This window comes from Macrosteles quadrilineatus, unplaced genomic scaffold (assembly GCF_028750875.1).
Source record: "Macrosteles quadrilineatus isolate MER2022 unplaced genomic scaffold, UCM_ALF_1.0 Scaffold_1__1_contigs__length_201487025, whole genome shotgun sequence".
NCBI lineage: Eukaryota > Metazoa > Arthropoda > Insecta > Hemiptera > Cicadellidae > Macrosteles > Macrosteles quadrilineatus.
In genome coordinates, this window is record NW_026542594.1 from 29,441,436 (window position 1) to 29,466,013 (window position 24,578).

General features: G+C 38.4%; 1 protein-coding gene across 4 annotated transcripts in view; it reads left to right on the top strand.

Moving 5' to 3' along the window:
- The window catches only part of LOC129005887 (protein phosphatase Slingshot), a 219,935-nt gene that overhangs the window by 173,220 nt on the left and 22,137 nt on the right, over window positions 1-24,578 (top strand). For 3 of the 4 annotated variants that reach the window (XM_054434934.1, XM_054434926.1, XM_054434943.1), the window contains one exon: window positions 18,128-18,322. In XM_054434934.1, coding sequence (XP_054290909.1) covers window positions 18,128-18,322 — 195 coding nt within the window. Of the gene's footprint in view, window positions 1-8,095; window positions 8,165-18,127; window positions 18,323-24,578 lie in introns of those variants that run through there. The other variant, XM_054434948.1, reaches the window with a different exon arrangement.

Below are 24,578 nucleotides of genomic sequence, written 5' to 3' on the forward strand. Positions count from 1 at the left end.
GCTTCCTGACAAAGTGGGCTTTCTTGTACTAATTACAAAATTAGTGTGCTTGTATTAGGCATGGGTATTCTTGAAAACAAGTTGTCAACACTGCTAAATCGATTAGCTGGTGCAGTGTTTATTTGTCATTCCGACCATTGATTCAATGACTTAATTTAACCTATAGACCTGTTTTTGTGTTAACATAAACAATACAAACCAATAATCATATTCAGATTTTGATTCGTTCTGCAAAATTTCATTCAGATTTGTATTTGTGAAACTATTTCATTTAGGTGTTGATGTGTGTGTGACAATTTCATTGAGGTTTGAATTTGTTTTTGTGTGAAACTGCATGGTAAAAAGAAAGATTTCTCTCAAGTGCAGCAAAGTGTGCATTAGTTACACAAATAACAATTTCAGTTATCTTTTCTTGGGTCTGAATGCAATTCTGTAGGTTAGTGCAATAAAAGTCCATGGACATATTTATATCATTGACTAGTCCGTGACAAGGCTCCTTTGAAGTCTTGAATTTTGTGGATTATTTGTGTAGATCGACCCACCATTACTGACAAAAAAATAATAGAAAATACACTTTCCGGGGCAGCAAATTTGCCGACTAAGTGAATTTCTATTTGTCTGAATTGATTTAAATGAAATCTATTTCAATAACATTAGGTTTAACGAGTACCTAGGTTTGCTGCTACAAGGAAACTAATAGTGTGTGTTTTTTTTTTTTTTTTGTAAAATAATAATAGCTTAGTATAAAATAAATAAATTTGCCAAGTTTGATCAAAATTAATCCATAAACAAGCAAACTACAACATTTTACAATATTCTCCATACAAATATCAGTTTAAAAGTTTCTTAGAAATTTGGTTTTACAATTTTCTTCCTAGGAATCAGTTAAACCTTTAGTCCCAACCATTGTTTTTATTTAAAGTTGTTGTTGTTAAAGTTGTAGTTGTAATTCATATCACAAAGTTTGGTAAACTTGATTACTATTGTTCAGTCGTTTTTAGTTGTGTAATCCTAGTAAATAACCAAAATATTAAATTTGAAAATTTAGGTTAGCTTACAGCAGGTTTAACATTAAAAATTGTATGAAATCCCAAGCACACATCTGATCGAAGAAAAGGTTAAATTTATCAACTGAATCTATTGACAATATCAATCGACGTAATTCTGTTTATGTGATGAGCCAATTGTGTAGGTATGAATCATAAGGAATCAATCAACATATGGTAAAATGTATTAACTTTTATATTCAGTAAAATGTTGAATAGACCATATAATAAATACCCCGCCGCACCAAACCTGCCGACTAAGCAAATTTCCATTTGTCAGAATTGATTTTCAATTAAGTCAATTTAAATAACATAAGGTTTAACGAGTACCTAGGTTTGCTGCTACAAGGAAACTGTTAAAGTGGGGTTTTTAGTAAAATATTACTAGCTTAGTATACAATAAATAAATTTGCCAAGTTTGATCAAAATATATCCATAAACAAGCAAACTACAACATCATACAATTTTCTCCATATGAATAACATGGGAATTTAAAATTTAAATTTTTTTAATTTTCTCCGTTACCAATAACCGTACAAAAACACTTTGATATACTAATTTTTTTTTTTAAGCTATTTAAAAAAGGTTCAGAGAGAAATTGGGAAATCTTGTGTTTTAAGGGTCAAAAATGAGAAAAACCACTTTTTACCCCCATAAAACCCCCGTAAAACCCCGTTCCGATGGTCCGATCATGCTGGTTCACGAACTCGTTCAAGTTTTTTCCGCCTTACACCTTTAAACCAAATTTCATCAAAATCGGACAAAAATTACTCAAGTCGCGTTTAGGGACACACACACACACACACACACACACGCACGCACCCCCGCACACACACACACACACACAAACACACATATATATATAAATTTGAACGAGCGGTGTTTTTGGCCTCTGGGGACATCTAAATGAAAAATGAAATCGGTCACGGGCCAAAGTCTTACCGTACCACCTACGGTAATAGCTACTTCCCTTTTCCCTATAGGGAAATTCGCTAAAAACTAGGTATGCCTACTGTAAATGTTCATTTAACCCCGACCATTTAAGAGAAAATACCGTACATAATTAACATAAGATACATTTTCTTCGGCTATATTGTACACCCACGTCCCTTGTAAGACTTGGAGACTGTTTCTGTATTAAGTAAGAGGATTGTACAAATATGTAACTGTAATATAACAAGAACTAAGCTAGTTTACACAACCGACCAAGCAGTTCCGTTACTCTTCTGTTAAAGTGAAAGCTGGCCAAAATCACATTTGGAGATCCGTTTTGCGACATCAGGTTAACAACCTCGACAACAGAGCCTCGATAGTCAATCAGAGCAATTAAGTGGTCGAAACCGGTCGTCATTCGTCTTGTATCTGTTTCTGTTTTTATACTTCGTTAACCGCAGAAATATAAGAACGCCAACATTTAGGGCTATCGGGTGTCGACGGGCCGACTGTTGGCCGGAGAAGGAAGTCCATTTGAAACACGAAACGCAGCTCGAGATTGCCGTTAACATAAGTGACCGGTTTGCCAGAAACTAACCAGAGTAACTCCGCGCCGCGCCGTGGACCGGTCGTGGCGGTGACGACCGTCCTATTACGCAACTAGATTGTCGGTCGAGAGGCTGTAGTGTTTGAGAGGTACATTAATGCATCTATTATTTGATAGCTGTCATGCTGATATCAATTTCACACTTTCTCTGTAGATTTTCCGTCACCAGTTCCGCAAGAAAGTCTCAACATCAGCTGATGCTGTTTTCTACCCTCGTCACGTCCGTAGCACTTGTTAGTCTTGTCTTCCAATATCGCAGCCTCCCATCCCCACGACTGTGTCTCTGCCTGCTACTACTGTACAGTAGTAGTGTCGCGCGAACGTTAAGTTACACAATGAATAAACATTGTTAGGGTAACTTCAGTACCAAATACAGTAGTATTGTACTGGTTTTATAATTACATTTGAGTTGTAAAGAAACATAAAATGTCTATTCAAGATTTTAAAACTACACAAATCTCCTGGCTTACTGTGTTGTTAAGGTATTACCATATTTATCATAATCTATTCATATTTTGAGCTTTGTACCGTGCTAACCAATGAACTTGTAATTTATTATAAATAAAGTTGAAAAACGAAGACCAGTTTATAAGCAACACAATAAACCCAAGAAACTAACGACCCCAGGCCCATTACATATCCAAAAAACGGGACAGTAGTAGTGTTTGTACACGGACCTGGCTGGGTAAGGCCAGTGTCAAGGGAGCAGACGACCCCGAGCCTTATATGGGGATGATACAAGGCCATACACTACCAGGACCTGTTAGCATTGGAACACAACACATTGTATCTGTTTTATTATTGGACCAAAACATGCACTAAACACGTTAAGGGTGTTTATATTTTGTGTTCAAAAGTCAGTATGCATTTTGTTTATCTTAGACCCATTCATTATAAACATGTTAGGCCCATTCCATAATTTATACAGTATACTTATTTGTATTATTACATTGTGTTGGGATCTTTTATTTTAGTTCATCAACGGGTATCGTCGTTGTTTTACATACATTAAAATTTTCGTTCTTGCTTAGTACTATTTTTAAACAAAACAATTCGATTAAGAGAGTATAACGTTGGCGACAACGTACTTGTAAATTACGGTGTACAAGTAATTACAAAATTGGTCGAACACAGTCATCGTTGTAAGAATGTGTAAAATCATGACTTGCTAAGTCCACTGCAGTGTCGAACATTCGCTGCATTCGCTGTTGTGATGTCAGGGGTGAGGTTTGTTCTCGTTCTCACACCACCAAGTAATCTGTTGTACTCGACTTGCTCCCTGATTAGCATACAGCCAGGAGGGCGAAGCTGTTATTGTTTAAGTTATTCATTCCGTTCCCTTCATCTGGGAGCTGATAAATGACCAATGACTGCTGCGTTTAATTGACCCTTACAAATGTTGGCTAAATTGAACATTGTGTTTTTACTCGAATGAATCGCATAAGATTTATCAGCCCCAGTCCAATGTTCGAGCCTGATGGCTAGGTCAGCTTCCGTACGTCGCGTCAATTATCCATCCCAAGGTATACACAAAGGATCCACTGGTCTATGTAATATATGTAAAGCCTCTGACATACAGTGACAACACCGCATTGGAGTGTAGACTGGTCAGACCAGAAACTCGCCTGCCACTCAAGGGTTGTCCGTTGTCGGGGTTGTCTCTTCTCTGGCCTTCGTTGCGTTCATCGCTCTAAGTTGATATTGTAAGTAGATTTAGTTCAACGATTTGTTCCTACTTGCTTAGGATGTCATACAATTTTCAATATTGCTCTGACGCCACGTTTACTACGCAATTTTTCGCTCAGTGACCTGATCAGCCTTTTATGTTTAGTCTATACTCTACAGAAAGTGTTCGGGATCGTATGTCGGTAGAAGTATAAGTGTAGCCTCGTTACATCTGTGTGTGTAGTGTGCAGATGCGGTTGATAACTGATGATATAACTATAACTGCAGTACTACCAGAGCCCAGGACCGGTGTGGTGGAAAGTTGGCCGCAGGCTGCTGCTGCTGCTGGCCTTGCACAACTTAGAGCAGTCCGGACAGACATTGAATTATGTAGAGCAGTTTGACTAAATGTCTTCTGTATTATTACTATTGGCGGTTCCGCTTGTAATCCAAGTGCAACACTGTCATAGTTGCAATGCAAGATGGGTTTGTAACAGACCGAGATATGAAGTTGCTGCAGATGATATTCACTAACTTAATGCACTACTATGACTGACGGTAACATCGCTAAAATCCCCAATGGTGACTTCTTGGTTGCTTTTTATAGACTTTCTTGTTGTATATCGAAAACATAAATATGTTAAGGTAAATTCAAATCGAAATTAAGTCGAAAGGTAAAATTATAGGCGTGTCATATATTTTTGTTATCGATTATTTATGGCATAGATGAAATTCGAGAGTTCAATTGGCGTTTAAAGTGGCCCAAGTTATTAGTGTAACCGTTTATACCAAAACTACCGGTATAGCAAGAGTTTAAGATTTGAATACAATTGAATTAATTAGTCGTTCCCTTTAGAGGTAAAGTGCCAAAAATCATAATGCATATACAGTAGGTATATATAGTCAATGACAGTATGCAAAGCGTGAATTTAAAATAAGACTTCTTCTTGCAAATTTCTTGCGAGGCAACCTCGTTAACGGCGACTGTTTTAATATTTTCTTGTTGACAAGTGAATGAGTTAAGTAAGAGTCCCGGTTTCCAAAACTTGCGTCGTAAACCAAACCCAAAATGGGCAACTTGGCGTCGGCCTGTGTACGACCAGCCAGATCTGCTGGGCTACAGACACAAACTAACTTGTAGGTCCAGAGACCCCGACGTATCTCCGTTGTGGCTTCTTCTTGTATAACGATATGTTCCAAGTTTACCTCCAATGTTGATTGATACAATGACTAAAACCATAAATCACGGACGTTGATGTAATTAATCAATTTGAACTATGTCCGATTAATTTTTCGTAGCTTCGTTGTTCCTATGTCGTAATGTACATTCTATAAAAACCGTTGAACATCTCCCAAGTTCAAATGTATTCACTTTAGGCCATTAAAAAAAAAAAAAAATACCTATAAATGTTTAAATAGTGTACTTCGAATCGCTCATACTAGTGTAATTCATGTTTAACTCGCATGATTTAGTATCTCATTCATTTTGCTGGGTTAATGCCTGTTAAGGGCAAATATTGTACTGCCCAAAATTACAATACTGTTAGGGTCTTAACAATGTCATGAACACATAGCACTCTTGCAGCAAACGTCTGTAAATGTCAATTTTTAATTTATTCCATGCAAATCACTTCTGTCTTGACAGATAAGCAGCGCAGGTGAGGTACAGCTTATCCTGGTTGTACGAGTGTCCGACTACAGTATGTGGCTTCTACCATTCTATTGTGGTGTGAGATGATGGTTAGACGGGGGCGGGTATTGAGTTTTACCCCTCACTCACTCCCCGTCTCACACAACTTGGACCTGTTTACCTCGAACCCTATATTGGAATTCTTGATTTATTGGATTCTGTTTAAAATTGTTTTACTCAAGATCCCAGGATCAATCTATTTTCGCCAGTCCTTAATTCGGAGGGGAACATTTTTCGCTTTTCACGTGGCCGACACGTGACATTACCAGTTGGAACATTAACTGGAGAGGGAGTGTATTGGTGTTTACATTAATTAACTACATAGATTACTGGCCTGGATGTGTATCACTCACGTTGTACCTAAAACTTAATACAACAATCTATTTAATTTTAGCCCATGTTAACCTTTGTATATGTCTGAAGTGAAAGTACTTCTGGATTCTGTGAACCTGTTAATGAGCTATTGGCATTTTTGTGGCTTGAAGTACAGTAGTTGCTGAGTTTGTAAAGATGTTTTTTTGGAAGATGTTTGCATGTAACATAGTTGATAACGGAATGTTCGCCGGTGATAAGGAGGACCAAATAAGGAGAGCGGTGAGCGGTCTCACATCGACCTCGTTCCCTACTAGGCCCGCAGGTACACTATAACACCGCCTGTACCATCTACAATTATGTCAATTGTCAATTCCTTTGTGCTAAACTCCATGGTTGAAGCATTCATTTATTAGTTACGTCATTTACAAAAAAATCTACAAAAATTTACAAACTGCCATCACAAATGGTTTATTGCACGTATAAGTTCACTACTTCACAATAAATCCGTATCGCACACGGACAAACGTGTTGGTGTAAACCGTGCCGTGATATATTCCACCTTTGTCCATCTACCTTCATCACTATTAGATCAATGACAATGGTAGCCTATGTTGAATCACACTGATCTTAGTTTTTTGTATGCAAATGCAGGTAATTAAGATTTACAGTCAGTCTTCGTTAGACTAACTACATGGTAGTATGTGTACTGTATGTATTCTATAGCCCCGGTCTGTGTTCCCCGGACCTATGACAGTTGACTACCCAACCTCATTGTAGAGTAGACTCTGGTGACTCGAGATCACCTCGTAACAGTTCCAACCACAAGTCCTCCAGACTACGAGACGAGAATAGTACTGTATAACTGTTGAGGTCCATAACATGTGACGCGCGGCCTTTATGTTTTTGGTTTGTATCCAGAAGTTCATTCTTAGCCGACCTAGAGCCGTCCGTGTTGCAAAAATATTGCAGTGGCAAGTTTCGGCCTTGCAGAGTATTGCGCGTTTTGGCGGTCGCTGGTTGTTTGTTTTGTTCCCAGCGAAAGACTAGCCGTCTGATTGGTATTGTATGTTTACGTAGTTGGAGATTTGCTTATACATAAATGTTCTCATTTTGTTTATTGAAAGAGCTTCGTGTTGAATTTAATCGCTGAACTGCATTGTTGTATACTAATGTCTATGCTATTAACAGCTGACTAGTGTTGTCTTATAAAAAGTCAATACCCCACCTAAGGTCTAGTTTTTTTTTTTTTTTTTTTTTTGCAAATACCTATAATAAATATGTGAAATATAATAAATTATTTTGATTAGAATATACCCTTTGTTTATAATGTTCGCATTTACTTTGTATGTTTTATTGAATGTCACGTATAATTTATATGCGACCGCTTCATAAGTCAAGGTGTCAAAAGCAATTAGTTATAGCACTATTAAACCGCATGTCTGTTATGAGTAATGTTGTACAGTAATATATCATTTGTTCGCTGAGGAATAATACGGTACCTGTTTTAACCGTATTTGTTTATAGAAACTAGTAAATCCGTTTTGTGTAATACCCGTGTAGTGTTGTGAATAGCCTCCAGCAAATCCTAGTACAGTGCAGTACTACCGCAATCGCAAACACTCATTCATCCTACACATCATCTCGTATTATAGTGTAGAATTGCGATCGCAGCTCGTGAGTCTGAGACTTTCCATGGCCAAGGGTAAAGTGAGTGTGAGGCTGTCTGATGTCCTACGTCCATTGAGTACGGCTAAATACGGTATCTTGTGAGTAGGTAGACGCGGGGTTGCCCCCACTCTCACTACTCTCTGACACTGACTCCCTCAGTCGGTGTGTGATCGTCAGTCGTCATCGTCAGTGGTAGTGTTGGTGTTAGTTCGCGAGTGTCGCCATGGGCAGAATCATACGGTAAGATGCCAGTTATAGTGGATACACAAGCGGGATAAGTAATATTTCTCTGCTAGCTCACTGAACACATGCTCAGTAAGTGCGCGTTTTTTTGCTTGTCGAGTAACAGTACTAAATTATAAAATTAATACACACTACAGTATTATCATTTGATTTCGGTCGAGCTAATCGTAACATGTTAGTATGCCTAATACTGCTAACCATCGTCATGCAACAGTAACAAGCATTCGTGTTCAAGTAACTACTACATTGTAGAGTAATACATAAATTTATTCTCGTATCCATAGAACAGCATATTCCAAATGAAAGTGTATTTACCATTTCGTTTATTCGTAGCATGGGCGTCCACAGGGGGGTGCAAGGGGGTGCACTTGCATCCCCTGGCTAAAAAAATAATAAATAAATTTAATAACCATAATGTTCTTTAATCACTTGGGTTTTAATGAAAATTTACTTATGAAGTACGTTCATAATGGTAATTTCTACAAAATGTTTTAAATAGATGTTTAACTCAAATAAGTTGTTGACTCTCAGATTTACCATTCTTTTATACTTTAACAAACTATTCAGAAAACAAAATATCAACTTTCATGGCTGTTATCTAAGCTTTATTCAACTGTAAATTTACTTTTCCTTAAAATTGTTTGGCGGGACCCCCCAGACGTTCGTTGGACCTATATATTGCACCCTATGTTCTAGGATGCCCATGGTTCGTAGGCATATATTTTGACATGCCGGTGCCTCTAATTGTTTTTCTGAAGTGTGGTGTTTTCAGATATAGTACTGTTTAGTAGGAACGTTTATCCATCGATGCGTATATCTAATGTAGGCTCAGTGTAAAAAGTAATTACTGCAATACTTTTTTTCGTGAAGTGGGGTAAGTGTAACCACGTTTTGGCATAGTTCAGCTTTGACCTCAAATTGCCATCTTGTTATACAGGATACAGTTCTGAAATTTTTTATGCATAAACTTTGACTAATGGGCTTTAAAACAATATGCATTGTTATTAAAAAATAAAATCTTTTTTGGTAAAAAAAAATGACTAAAAATTTTGCGTTTTGTGGTTACACTTGCCCCAGGGTTCGGGGCAAGTGTAACCCCTGCCTGTTAAAAATATATAAAGCATTGAAAAAGAGATATGGGGCAAGTGGCCAGATTCCAAATCTTTTGCTGATTCCAAGACTTTTTGACTTATTAAAATATCTTAATTTTTACTCAAGTTATGAACTTTTTCGTGAACCTCTTCTCGCGTTTTGTGAAAAACGCAAACATGCAAAACGGAAAGATTACTGTTAAAACATAAAAAAAAACACAACATTAATTGGTACTTAAATACATGGTTTTTAATGTTGTTTAACATGTGTAGAATAAATCTCACAGTAATATTGTTTTTTTATTTACATTTGGGCAAGAAAATCCTAAATTATAAAACGGGGTAAGTTTAACGTAAAAGTTATATAATCCCTTAAGCAGTTCACTCACAAACAATTATGTTTTTCTTCAAACCAACTTAACTCAGTAACAATATGTGTAAAATGTTACCATCTTCTAAATTCCTAATTTTATATTTACAACAAAGTTTTTTTTTTCTTTATACTGAATATTATATGAGTTACACCCTGGTTACACTTGCCCCGAATCCAAAAAGCCACTTGCCCCGACTGCGAAATTTCAGGGGTAAGTGTAACCATGCTTGTAAAATCTAAACAATAGGAAATAGCACAGATCTGAAATTATATTCAGATTCTACATGCAAAAATTAGTTTGTAAACCAAAAACTGTCAAATTTACATTAAAAATGTGAGTGTGAAAAATTGTCAAAGTTTGAGGTCGGCACTTGCCGATGGAGTGGAAAAGTAAGCCTTTTTTGAACATTCTAAAACTATTACTTGCACATATTTTATATGCATTCTTAAGGCTAAATATAACAAAGGAAGGTCCAAATAACAAGATATGATAGTATTTAGGTCCAAAATTATCTTATTAGTTGAGTGATAAGCCGTGGTTACACTAGCCCCCCGGTTACTCTTACCCCACTTCACCCTATTTTTACGAAAGGGCCTAGTTAAAACGTTGGTCAATTTTTTTTTAATTTCGTTTTTAAGAGTTCTAATCTTGCTTTTTACGTATATTTTATGGCTAGAAAGAGAGGGTTGGCAATATTTCTATATTTCAAATGGCGTTTATTTGGCCGATTTTATAATAAACAATTAATAACATCATAATGTATTTTAATATTATCCAACTGTACTGTTCTTTTAATTTAAATTCAACTATTTGTATTTGTATTCTAATTAAACTACATTGTTAAATTTTAGAAACCCGTGCTGTGTTGTTTTTATCAATGGTTATGCTATGAAATAATAGCTACGTAAAATTAATTGTACTTATTTTACTAAATGTTCATAACATCTTTATATGAAGTTGCTTGTGGTCATCATTGTGGCATATTGAAAATTGTAGTTAATCAATAATACCTTTACAAACTAATTTAAAATACGAAACTGAAAATTAAACACACTAGCCCACGTTAGCTAATGCAGTCCGTTCTGCGCTAGAACGGGAACATCTTATCACCTAAGGAAGTGTGTCGGTGTTGGTGTTAACCACGCTCTCCTGATATGTCGCCGTCTCATTTTGATAACTGATTATGTGGCACAATAATCTTATCGGAACCTGCGGTGGTTATCAGTCGGCCTGCGATGTGAGAATAAGCTGAAAGCAAAGATGTTTATATAACAATTCAAGGTCATGGTATCTATTATTTTACTATACATTTAGTTGTTTCTCGTCATAAAATGCGAAGGTAATCCTAAAGCAAATGTCTTTGTCAATTATACAATTTTGTGTGAATTCTTTTACTTTACGATACGGATTATTGTATCCAACTATATCAATCTATCTTATTAATCATCTACTTTACGATAGATAATGCATTAGTTAGTAATTTACTCCAGCAGCAAAACACAATTGGAATACAATAATGACGGGGTATTGTTATTCGATAAACACATAAGCCTTCGACGATATTCCAAATGAACTACTGAATCATTATCACACATGTATACGAGTAAATGCAGCACTTCTATTTTACTCAATTTTATGATCGCGGGTTGGTGGAAGTGGCGAATAGGAACCCTTCTACCTATACATTATAAATGTTACTGACCTGCCCAACAGGAAATATAGATATGTCTCACAAATCAACAGCATACGGTTCTCAAGCATTGAGAGCTTTAACTCACATTAATGGCTGGATAAAATTGTAATACAATCTCACCAATCAGCACCGCACACACGGTACAACCTTAAGGAGTCAAATGACTTGGGTCAGTGTGAAATGTCAGATAAATAGGAGCGTGAAACATCAGAAATATGATATCCAGGTTATCGAAATGTCATGAATAGACTAATCGATATGCGTCGACGCACAACAGTGTCAACGAACTTTCACGCCCCGCACTGTACTGCACTGAACATTGTTTACGATGGTTTTATGTCATTTCCTGACAGATGGTATTTGAGTGCACTTCTACCGATATGTTTAGTGGTATACACGACAGCATGTATATACTTGTTAATTTATAGAAGCCAAACTGTATTCTCGAATACGTGTCATAATATTACATCAGTTAATTCTACAATATCATTGACGTATTGTATACACAATGTCCTTGAATAATTTGTTATTAGGACTGTTAGTTTTACTACACGTTCAAATATAACAATAAGCATCTTTATATAATTTAATGCCGACAAAGACTTTGTTTTGAGTGAAGCTTTTAAACATCTTTGTAATTTGGCGATTTGTTGTTCAATACATATGTTATAAAAAGCTGGGCGCCACTTAGGGCCTATCTTTACTTGTGCACAGTACTGTATTCGCAACAGGGATGTTTCACTCTTTTTGTGTTAGAAACCAAGTTAAATAATTGTTGTTTGTCTGCATCGATTAAATAAACTGACTCTTGTGTAATATATCTTGTTGCTGGTCTGCTCACACACATCTTCAGCAGACCAGGGGCCCATTTCATAATAAAGTACAAACTAATATTATTAGTAAATCAGCTGATCGCCCAATGCAAATCTAATGGAAATTACAAGTTACAAGTTGTAACTTGTAACTTGTAGTTTATTATGAAATGGACCCCAGTAAGCTGAATCACTCAACTACACCGCCGCTTTCTTTCACTATTTAGCCTATGTTGCATTTCCTCATTCATCAGCTGCACTTTGTTTTGATGTAGATGAGTCATTTAGCTTGTGAAAGTCGTTTATGTGACACAACGGATCTGCCCCCTTCCACTTGTGTACAACTCTCTAGTCTAAGTGCATATCTAATGTGAGGTTGGTCACGTTGTGTCGATCAATCTTCAGTCTATTCGATCACGAGTGAAAATGTTATATCATCGTACCTTACAAATCTAAAACCTATTTTTCATGGCAAAATTTTAGCTACCACTACGATTTTTAGCAACGGGCAATAGCTACAGTTCATTGATGTACCTTCATAGGATATCTAAATCAACCATATCAAGATTCATACCTGTAGTTTGCAAGCAAAGCCATTGCTTTAGTTTTATTAAGAGCTACATTTAGATAAGAATCGATCCATCAAATATCTATACAACCTTAAATAAATATATCCATCATCTACACATGTACGATGAATGCAATCATTTTCTTGATTTTGTATGGATCATAATTAATTATCGTTCTCTAAATATCTTTCTAGACATATTTGGTATTAAATTAAAGGTCTTATCTTAGATGTGCCTTTTCGTGGGTTTGGATGATATTTTGTGAAATGCCTATGTCCTATGGCTTTTAAAAACTTTAAGTATATAACAATAGTAGTTGTTCGGCAGCCGTGCGCACGCACGAGTTGCGTTGCGGGCACATGTGCCCGGCCGTTTCCATTCCAACTCGAGGCACATGTGCCAGCCACTGGGACACATGTTTTGTCGCGTATTCGGCGGGCACTTTTGTCGCAATTTGTGCCAGGCTGTTTCTATCTCTACAAATTTGGAGATTTGTGCCGGGCACATGGCGGGCACACGTGCCTGGCACAAATTTGTAGGAACGTAGCTTTTACGGCGATATATTCCTACTTTGAGATCAAACAAAATTTCTGTTGACATATAACCAACTAACTATTAATAACTTTCGGTAAATGTCTTACAACGCATTTTTTACATACTTGGTTTTCTGCAAACAATATTCCTATAAAAAATAAACAAGACACACAAAATCAGTCGCACTGAAATATAATCTGAATTTTAAATAATTACTAATTTTTATTTTTATGCAATTTTCTCCCCGTAAATTGTAGACGAAACCCGTGGAATACGTCGTAATAAGGTATACATTGATTTTGAACCTTCGATTCGATATATTCCTATTGAGATGTTTTACAAACCTTCAACAATATTACTGGCGTCATTCCGTGAAGGCACCTTGAAGTAGTACAACGCAAGTGAAATTTGCGTGGATATGTAAATGGCGGCACTCGCCGTGCTGAAGGTTGCTGAGTCAGTGGTTAGAATAGGAACTACGTCAGCAACCGTGCGACCACGCGAACTGTCACCACGGGGGGGGGGGGGGCGTACAATCAATCACCACTCGTACTTTGTCTTATCAGTACAGTAATGAAAGTTATGATATTCTTTATCATCTCATAAGTGTTCCTTCTGCGAGTCCAGGGCAAACAACGCAATTTGATAAACAGATACAAAGAATGTTGCTGAAATCTGTCACTCCAACCTGAAGAATTTTGGAAGGAAGAACCGTGACAAGAATCAATTGATATCGAGATGTAACATTTAAATACAGTATATCAATCGATCCAATCGTCAAAGTCATTACGATTTCCAAATAGTACTACACACACTGCTGTCAACCAACAGTTGTAGTACGGTTTAATTGTCAAATAGATTATGGTCCTTCGAAAATGGTAGTTTGAACGCGATTGGGACCTTTTCTAGTGAGAGCCGCATCATAATATAGGCCTAATAGGTTAAGTTCGTTCCCTACTGAATGTAAGTAGAGTATAATGATTAATCACTGCCGGTGGTGGCGAGTTGTGACCCTAGGATTGCTGTGGTGTGGTGGACGGTGGACTGTTTGATGATCACTTGTGCTTGTGTGTGTGATGCCGTGGCTGAGGCAGTGTGGGCATATCCCAACATGGACGCGGCCGTGTAGCACCGGCTCTCAGACCTCTGCCTTCTACGTACACTTCACTACAGAGTGGGCCTTGGCTATATGGGCGATGTACAAAATTACGACCTACAAAATCTCTATTACAAACCGTTTTAATATGTCTGGCTTTCTTTGACCATAGTTACACTTCTCCTATATCCCCTCTCTGTTCAAAGTCAGTAGCGGTACAGGTACAGCAGTTTCGTGTTTTGTGTATGTTGAAAAGTTACTTCGTCCAGGGCTACTATTCTTTAATACTTATGAGTTATGATATCAGTAATATAATCAAAATCGGGTTATTTTTATGTTGTAGCATTATTTATCTACAGATATTTTCTGGCGTTTACAAACGTATAATAATAAGAGCGACGTCTTGCTTGCTGAAGATTCCCATTATACACGATGTTATATTATACATGTACCCATTATACATGTACGACTACGTTTGGCCGACTGTCTCTGTGAGATATTCTATACGTCTGATGCTATTGCTCAAGATGCGTATCACTACACACCATTATAACTGAACCTCACCTCTGGATGGATTCTATATATTTTTCACCAGTCTGTGAAAAAATCGAGCCACGTTGTCATCGTATAGACTGCCTCAGAAGCCATCACTTCACAGATCATTAATTTGTCCTATCTCACTAGACTTATTAAGTAATCAGCATTCATCATTGAGTACCTGACTATTTCCATTAACAACTCAAAACCAAACAAAGTAAACACAAGGCTGCTCATCGCCGCGGTGCGGTGCACTGTGCACTGGCAACTACGCTTCAGAAAGGAATGACTACTATTACTGCGCTATGTCCATTAAATAATTAGCCTATTGTAGTAAAATAGACCTGATATAGTCTAGGCTCCGGGCTGTCTAGTCTAGTTCCAGTTCCAACTTAGCTACGTTGCCACATCGTGCAGTCCAGCCAAGGTCGTGTCTCGTCTACCTGAAAGTGATACTGACTACTGTTCTCTACTACATCACATACTGATATAACATCGCAACAAAATGGTGATATGAGACGTCTATGTTATCTGGAGGGGGAGGGGGTTCTTACACATATACTGTACTGTAATAAAATGACCAGTATTACTAGGTAACAAGTACATTTTAAACAAAACAATTCCTTTCCCCTTGACAACCAACTCCGCACAGACCGAGCATTGTGACGTGTGTTCCCATTGTTGTGGGGGTACCTATTGACGTCAGCTCTGTTGTGTTGTGACCGAGGCAGGCAGACCAGAACTCGCATCACTCATATGCCAGTGTGAGAAAGTGTCACAACAAAAACTATTTCTCCTTGTTCCTTGAATAATTTCTACCTAATAAAATGCTCATTAAGTACCTTGCTCTGTTGTGGTTAATTGGGTTTAATAAAACAATATCATAAACAGACACACTTATAATAGTTTAAGAAAGTAAGTTAGATTTTATTACTAGCCATAAACATTTAATCGCTGAAATTATAACTTTGTAATGTACAGTACAAATACACAACTAAACGAAATTGATATAAACATAAATATGATCTTACTTGTGCAACTCATACAGCATTTTTATCCTCTCTAGTCATTGCAATTTAATAATGTATTTTTCAGCTCACCAAAGACAAATTAAAAATAGGCCTAAATGAGGAGTGCAGGGTCAAATGCCTTTTGCCTAAACACTTTGACGAGGGTCATTTTACAGCCTGAGGCTTGGTGGGCGAGTGCCGGCCAGGTATCAGTGACCGGTTCCACTGTGCACCGGGTATGGGGGTGGAAAGATCGACCAGGGGTGGATGATAAAAAATTAGTTTTAGGGATAAATGATTTTTTTATAACCTAACCAAACCAAACTTGCTGATTATGAAAAAATGAACGAAGGTTTGATCGAATTGACATCAATTTTCAATTTTATTAGGGTAGCCGGTAGCCCGGTAGCCCAGTTAAGAAACTGTACCTGGTACTCCGTTACATGCTGGCCAGTGGCCACTACACCCTCTGGCCCCTCCTACTAATACCCCTCCCCTGAATCACTTCTGGGGAGTCAAACGGCACTAGGGCCTATCTGACGGTTTTGACAGTTTATAACATAAACATCCACTGCAAAAATAGAATGGCACTCGCTCAGTTTTCCCTAAATAAGATCATAAGTTTCAACATAGCTCTCTTAAATCGCGTAGGCCTATCCCAAAGTAACTTCATGGGGGTATATTAAGTGACAATGATTTTTTTTTTGCGCTATTACTTCTGAAGAAATTAAGATTCTTCTCTTTCTTCAAGGTTTAGCATTATAGTTTTATGCCAATTAAAAGTACCAGATATAGTTATATAAGTTCAAATCTCTTTCTTTTCTGCTCCTGTAATTTTTCCCATCTAAAACTCCAGTGCTTAAATTAATGCTAAAATTACTGGTTTTAACACGTTCGCTGCAGCCCATCAAATGGCAGGTGTAGCCCCAGTGCGGCGCAGCCCGCAGTGTCGAACAAACCCGATTGCCGGGTGATTGGCTTTCATATTTCGGTATGACGATTATCAAATAGCGTGTGGTGATGCCCTATTTTATGACAAGAGTCGACGTAGTTTGCTAAACACCCACAGATAGCAGCACTGCTTGGAATATAGCCGGTCCCATTGTATTGCCAATAGGAGGGAGAAAGACGGGACACCAAGTTTATTTTTAAGTTTGCCAGACGGGGATTTTATGGGGAAATTTTACTACAAACCTACAACACAACCAAAAGCAAGTCACCCACTACACGCTAACGTGGTATAGGTCTGCCTCCGACCAACGCTAGAGCAAAAACGAAGATATACGAAAGGCATTGCCAAGCGTATCCGATTGGTTACGGCAGCACCTGAACACAACTCGGCCCATATCCGATCGGATACGCCCGCAGTGAACGTGTTAATAGGCCTACTGGTCCACCAATAGATTTGTTAGCTCCAAAATTCTCTATTCCTTAAAGTTCAGTATAATTCTTCCCCTAGGCTTATAGCTTTATGAGTTATGTAACAAAATCCAAAAACAATCACACATTGCTCATCAAAGCATGAGATTGGATATTAAATAGTATTCCTGAGGATTATGCTCTTTTCAGGGGTGATTATTTTGAGTTTGACCTTTTCTGATAAATGATATTTCTTTAGAAAGAATCGTGTAAAAGTATGATTCTTAATGTAACTAAGGAGTGTTATTTGTTTGCTTGATGCTAAACTAAATCTTTCTTTAAGTAAAATTAAAACTTTAGCATAAGCATAAAGTTGTACTACCTTTGATATACATATGCCATCCTTATGGAACAGCTGAAGATGACCGTGCACTTTCAGCTCTAGTATGATGTGCCGGAAATATCCTTGTGACGAGCAAGGGAGTGATTGAGCTCTGAGCACTGTGCGGAAGTTCCTTTCGCACAAGGTACGGGGTATTTAACTGTAAGCGTTATACAAACCCAGGTATTCTTATAAACGTCTTGATTTGGCAACCTTCCAGGTACAATTTCCATTAGGAGTATAGAGGAATTTGTATACAATATTGTTTGTAGAATAAAGAATCACACAGTCAGCTGAACAATTCCTGTGTGAGCGTGCGTTATTATATCTGATTTAGAAATATCCTCTAGCCTGTGTTCTCTGCGTATCCTTTCCTATAGAGTGTAGCTCAAGCACCTCTAGCTACACATAGACAGTTAATGATATGGAATGCTGCTAAACGAAAGATGAGCTGTTTTGAGGATTCCCTGTATTCTGAACAGTTTTTGTTGTGGTGTCCACAGGTCGGCTCTCCAGACTCTACACAAGGTGAGCTCCAAGGCACGCGAGCACAACTACTTCTTGGGTGGAGTGACTCACGAGTGGGTGAGCTACTATGAGCAGAGGATCGAGAGTGACCGCTCGTGCCTCAACGAGTGGCACGCGATGGACAGTCTCGAGTCACGTAGACCACCTTCGCCAGACTGTCTACACAGCAAGTTAGTACATTTATACAACAATATAGCTGGGAAGGAAAAAAGCCTCCCAGCACATTGAGTACTTAAATTTTATAACTTCCAATTTCATGTAAATATGATAAGAGATTAATATTACAGTGGAACCTCGGCTTAACTAATTTCAAGGTTACAAGAAATATATTCATTTATATAGCAGTATTCTGAAAAGCGAGGTTCGTTAAATTGAGGTTATATGCGGCCAAAATTGATAATATAGGGGTTAGTTACTTAGCCCCCATGCCATGTGATGTTGTGATGATTCTCACCTCTATTTAAAGAACTAACTTTAGAGTTTAAGTGGTAGAGAGGACTAACCAAGTCCTAACTTCGCCTTTTAAATAAAGACATTTTTCATTTAATTTCATAACTTAAATCTAGTTCTAGGCCTATAAATACACACAGGAATATGTTTTACTACTAAACTTTTGAATGCAATACGAGATCTTATTTACGGAAGAGAGCAATGCAGTAATACAGTAGAGTCCCGCAAACTCGGCACTCGATAACCCAGGAGTCTGGATAACTCGGCCATCACCTGGCTCAGAAAATTAGTGATTATTTGAGTCCGAGTTCAATATGGACTCAAGCCAGCTCAAGTTAAATCACTCGCAACTCGTACCAAGGATTTGTTGTACTATATCTGATGACTTAACACTGACTTGTAGTATAAATGTATAAAAAGAAGGCAGGTAAAAGGATTAAAAATTGTATTGTTTTTATTTTGAACCCTAGTTCTCGATAACCCGGCATTTCACAAACTCGGCACCCTTCCAGTCCACATTACGCCGAGTTTGCGGGACTCTACTGTATTGTACTGCAGCTAGGTTAGGAACTAATACAAAAATGTTGTGTACAGTAGTTATAAACTGTGTAATAAATTAAAAATACCCCCGCCGCAGCAAACCTGCCGACTATGCAAATTTCCATTTGTCTCAACTGATTTTTAATTAAACCTATTTAAATAAAATTAGGTTTAACGAGTACCTAGGTTTACTGCTACAAGGAAACTAATAAAGGGTATTTTTTAGTAAAATATTAATAACTTAGTATAAAATAAATAAATTATCCAAGTTTGATCAAAATATATCCATAAACAAGCAAACTACAACATTTTACATTACTCCATAAGAATAACATGGGGATTTTAAATTTATAATTTTTTCTCCGATACTGATAACTGTACAAAACTACACTTTGATATACTAAATTATTTGTTTTTTTTAAGCTCTTTAAAAAGGTCTAGAGAGAAATTGGGAAATTTTGTGTTTTGAGGGTACCCCATAAAACGTAAATCCCCCGTTCCCATGGTTCGATCATGCTGGTTCGCGAACTCATTTAAGTTTATACCGCCTTACACCTTCAAACCAAATTTCATCAAAATCAGACAAAAATTACTTTATTTATCGCGTTCACGGACGTATATTTATACTAGCTGTACCCGCGGGCTTTGCCCCGCTTAACTTCATAAGTATTCGCATGGCTCAATCACGTCCTGGTTGAAGTTCGTTCGCTACGCTCACTCACCTTTTGGTTGCAAATTAGCTGTTGTCATACATTTAAAAAGTCATCCCTTTTATTGTTTATAATACAGTACTTTTATAAAGGTTTTTATGTATTAATATTTAACAATGGAGAATTTAAACGTTGTTAAGTGCACAGGTGTGCTGCGATTGGGGTTTAATACATTTGGACTTATTCAAAAGTAAAATAGTTTTCTGTGCTGCAATCTGTAGAAACACTGTGGTACTATTTCAAATCATGACTAATGCTAATACAGAATGTTGTAGTTATTCAAAAAACAAAACAGTTGGTGAAAGTAAACATCTGCTTTTAAATTATATTTATTTGTAAACATTCTAAATCAAAAAGTCTGACATTGGCCCACTTAAAACCCTCTGGGGCAGAGCCCTTTTGACGGATCTGCACCAAACTTCACTCGAACCATCCTTGAAAGATGCTTAATAATGCCTGAAAGTTTCATTACAATCTGTCGAGCGTTTTCGGAGTCCATAACGTATATACACATATATTTATACATACATAGTTCCTCTTTTATAGATATAGATATATATATACAGTATATATAAATCTATCTATATATAGACCTACAGTTCCAGTTGGGATCCGTGAGTAGGAGGGTCAGCTGCTTTGCAGACATTGACCAAATTGCGACCGACTTACAGGACGCAATGATCACTTGCTTCCATGACAACTGTCCTCTGGGACAGAGAAAACGCAGTACCAGCACTAGATGGTGGACTGCGGATTTGACTCGCATGAGGGCGGGTGTCAGGAAACTATTCAACCAATGCAAACGGAGCCGTATGTGGGAGCCATATAGAAGGGCACTTACAGAATACAGCCTTGCAATAAAAAAAGCTAAACAAAATTCATGGAGACAGTTTACACAGGAGGTAAACAGTCTCAGTGCTGTGGCCCGCCTTCAGCGGGTTCTAGCGTCCAAACCTATTGGACACTGGGGATCTCTTAAGGTACCAGGAGGGCAATATACCACTGGGGTTGGAGGAAGTCTCAAACTTCTCCTTGAGACTCACTTCCCTGGTTGCATTTTTGAGAGTGACGACACAGGAGTGTCCGGTTGCACGAATACAAGTTCTTGGCCGAGAACTGATCGTGAAAGCTGGAATACAGCCAGAAGGGTTCTCACTCACTCTAAAGTTAAATGGGCAATCAATAAGTTTGGTCCATTTAAGTCTCCCGGGGGAGATGGCATCTATCCAGCCATGCTTCAGCAAGGACTGGATGCCCTCAAGCTCCTCCTATGTGAACTCTTCTGAGCGAGCTTGGCCTACGGGTACATCCCTCAGGCCTGGCGTCTCAGCAGGGTGGTCTTCATTCCCAAAAGAGGAAAAGCAGACTACTCTGATGCTAAATCATTCCGTCCTATCAGTCTTTCCTCATTTCTCCTCAAGACCTTGGAAAGGCTGGTGGAGAGGCACATAAGAAAGGGTGTACTTCTCAACACACCTCTTCATCGAAATCAACACGCCTACCAGCCAGGCAAGTCCTGCAAAACCGCTCTGCACGAGTTGGTCAGCAGAATTGAGGACAGCCTGGCTACTAAGGAAATAGCCCTATGCACCTTCATGGACATTGAAGGAGCTTTCGGCAATGTAACATACATAGCAATGGTGCGGGGAGTTTGTGAGCGTGGACTTGAGCAGTCTCTGTGTAGATGGACAGAGTCTATGCTTAACTCAAGACGCACCGTAGCCGGCTTTCTTGGTGAAAAAATTTTGATCGCACCCACAAAAGGATGTCCACAGGGTGGTGTACTTTCACCCTTACTGTGGAACCTTGTGGTGGACGGTCTTTTAACTGAACTCACCAGCAAGGGCATCTTTGTCCAGGGCTATTCAGATGACGTAGTCCTCATGGTACCAGGAAAATTCACAAACATTGTAGCTGACGTCATGAACAGCAACCTACAATGTGTTAAACAATGGTGTCTCAGAGAGGGACTCAACATTAATCCTTCTAAGACAGTCGTAGTTCCTTTCACCAGGAAAAAGAACCTGGATTCTCTTTCCAGGCTGAGAATTGGCACTACTCAGCTGGGAGTGTCGAGTGCGGTCAAGTATTTAGGACTGACACTTGACTCCAAGCTGACGTGGAACAACCACCTGAATAACGCGCTGCATAAGGCCAAATGGGCGCTCATGACGTCCAGGAGGTTTGCAGGAACCACCTGGGGAATTAAACCCCACATAGCACTCTGGCTATACGAGGTTGTGGTCAGGCCTCAGATTACCTATGGTTCACTAGTCTGGTGGACAAAGGTGAATCAGGTAACTGTCATAGCCAAGCTAGAAAGCATGCAAAGGCTCGGCACGCTACAGGCCACTGGAGCCTTCAGGAGCAGTCAATCAGCTACTCTAGAAGTCGCTCTTGGGCTGCTACCACTGAACATCTTCATCAGATCTGAGGCCCTCAAGGCAGCTTACCGTCTGAGGGTTGCAAATCTGTGGAGGGAAGGCCTGTCAGGGGCAGGCCACTGCGCCATTGCTAAGACTTTGGCTGAGTGTCCTGTGCTTGACATGACCTCGGACTTCCTAAGCAAGGAAGCAGTTTTCACCAAACCCTTTAATGTTAAATTCCGCTCCAGAGATGAGTGGAAACATCAGGAAGGGCATCTCCAAGATATGGAGAGCTTCGTCTGGTACACAGACGGCTCCCTAATCGACTGGTTTTGGGGTTTACTGTCGATCACCCAGAACAGAACTATCAGGAAGTCTGGGACAATACTGTACCATCTTCCAGGCAGAAATCTATGGCATCTTGGCTTGTGCCAACCTAGGACTAGCCAGACGGTACCAAGACAAAAGGATAGTGATTTTATCTGATTGTCAGGCTGCTCTCAAAGCTCTTGACTCAAATGAAGTCACCTCAAAACTGGTCTGGGAGTGTTTCAACACCCTCTGCAGACTTGCATCACAGAACTCTGTAACTCTCGGCTGGGTCCCAGGCCATGTAGGCATTGGAGGCAACAAGGGTGCAGACAAGCTGGCAAAAAAAGGTGCGAGCATGCCACTCTTTGGACCAGAGCCATTTTGTGGCATCAGCAAAGCGGCCGCTAAACATGTAATCAACAATTGGTCCAGGGGAAAACATCTTGAGCGTTGGCGTAATTATCCTGGACAATCACTTGGCAAAAAACTGCTCTCAGAACCTAGCACTCTCTTCACTCACTGGCTGCTAAAGCTGGGGAGAGGGCAGGTCAAGCAGGTACTTGTTCTTATCACTGGACACGGCCATTTCAGGAAACATCTCCACACTCTAGGAATCGTTTAGAAATTCGCTAAACATGGGTACGTCACAATTTAGAAAACAGTTATATGATGTAGTACATTAATGAACTCAACTTAAATATTAGTAAAATATGGGATGTCCTGGTGAGCTGAGCAATTGTCGATAAACAATAAGAGCTTCTTTTAGCGAAATTCCCTATAGGGAAGTAGCTATTACCGTAGGTGGCACGGTAAGACCTAGACCCGGGACCAATTTACTTTTTCATTTTGATGACCCCAGAGGCCAAAAATACCATTCGTTCAAATTTGTATATATGTATATATATACGTCCGTGAACGCGATAACTTGAGTAATTTTTGTTCGATTTTGATGAAATTTGGTTTAAAGGTGTAAAGCGGGATAAACTTGAATGAGTTCGCGAACCAGCACGATCGGACCATGGGAACGGGGCTTTACGGGGGGTTTTATGGGGTAAAAATTGGTTTTTCTCACTTTTGACCCTCAAAAAACAAAATTTCCCGATTTCTCTTTAGACCTTTTTAAAGAGCTTAAAAAAACAAATGATTTAGTATATAAAAGAATTTTTGTTCGATTATTAGTAACGGAGAAAATTTAAAAAAATTGTAAATATAAAATTCCCATGTTATTCTTATGGAGAATATTTTCAAATGTTGTAGTTTGCTTGTTTATGGATATATTTTGATCAAACTTGGCAAATTTATTTATTTTGTACTAAGCTATCAATATTTTACTCAAAAACACACTTTATTAGTTTCCTTGTAGCAGCAAACCTAGGTACTCGTTAAACCTAATGTTATTAAAATATATTCAGACAAATGGAAATTCGCTTAGTCGGCAGGTTTGCTGTGGCGGGGGTATTTCTGTTTCATTTGCTTGGTTGTTTCTTTAAGCCAGTTAATGAATATCTCCCGAGTCATCATCCACACTTTTTTATTGGTGACGTACTTTGTAGGCAGAGATGTCAATGGCGTGGCTTTTTTGATTTCCCAATAGTTAAGGGCTTTAGCTTATTGGTGCCTGATGCATTAGCTCCAAGCATGATTGTAAGCCGCTCCTTGCTGTTTTTCCCTTCACTGCAGGGATCGCCTTTAAATGTCAAAAGTTTTGTCTGGTAGGCATTTAAAAACCAAGCCTGTTTCATCTACATTATAAATATCAATTTGATGATATCCTTCTGTCAACTATGTTAGTTTTTGTTTCCAATTTTTGCATATTGCATCATCAACATTGCCGCTTTCGCCTCACACCTTTTTGAAACTTACTTTGTTTCTCTTGTTGAAGCTCAAATTGTTGAGCTTTTTCTTGAAGTACAGGTCCTGAAACGGGTACGTTTTTGTCACGGCATTGTCTAAGCCATAACATAACAGCAGTTTCTCTGTCCTCTAATTTGGCTTGTTTAGCCTTTTTACAAGACAGTCCACTCCCAGCTTCATACTTATTTTTATTT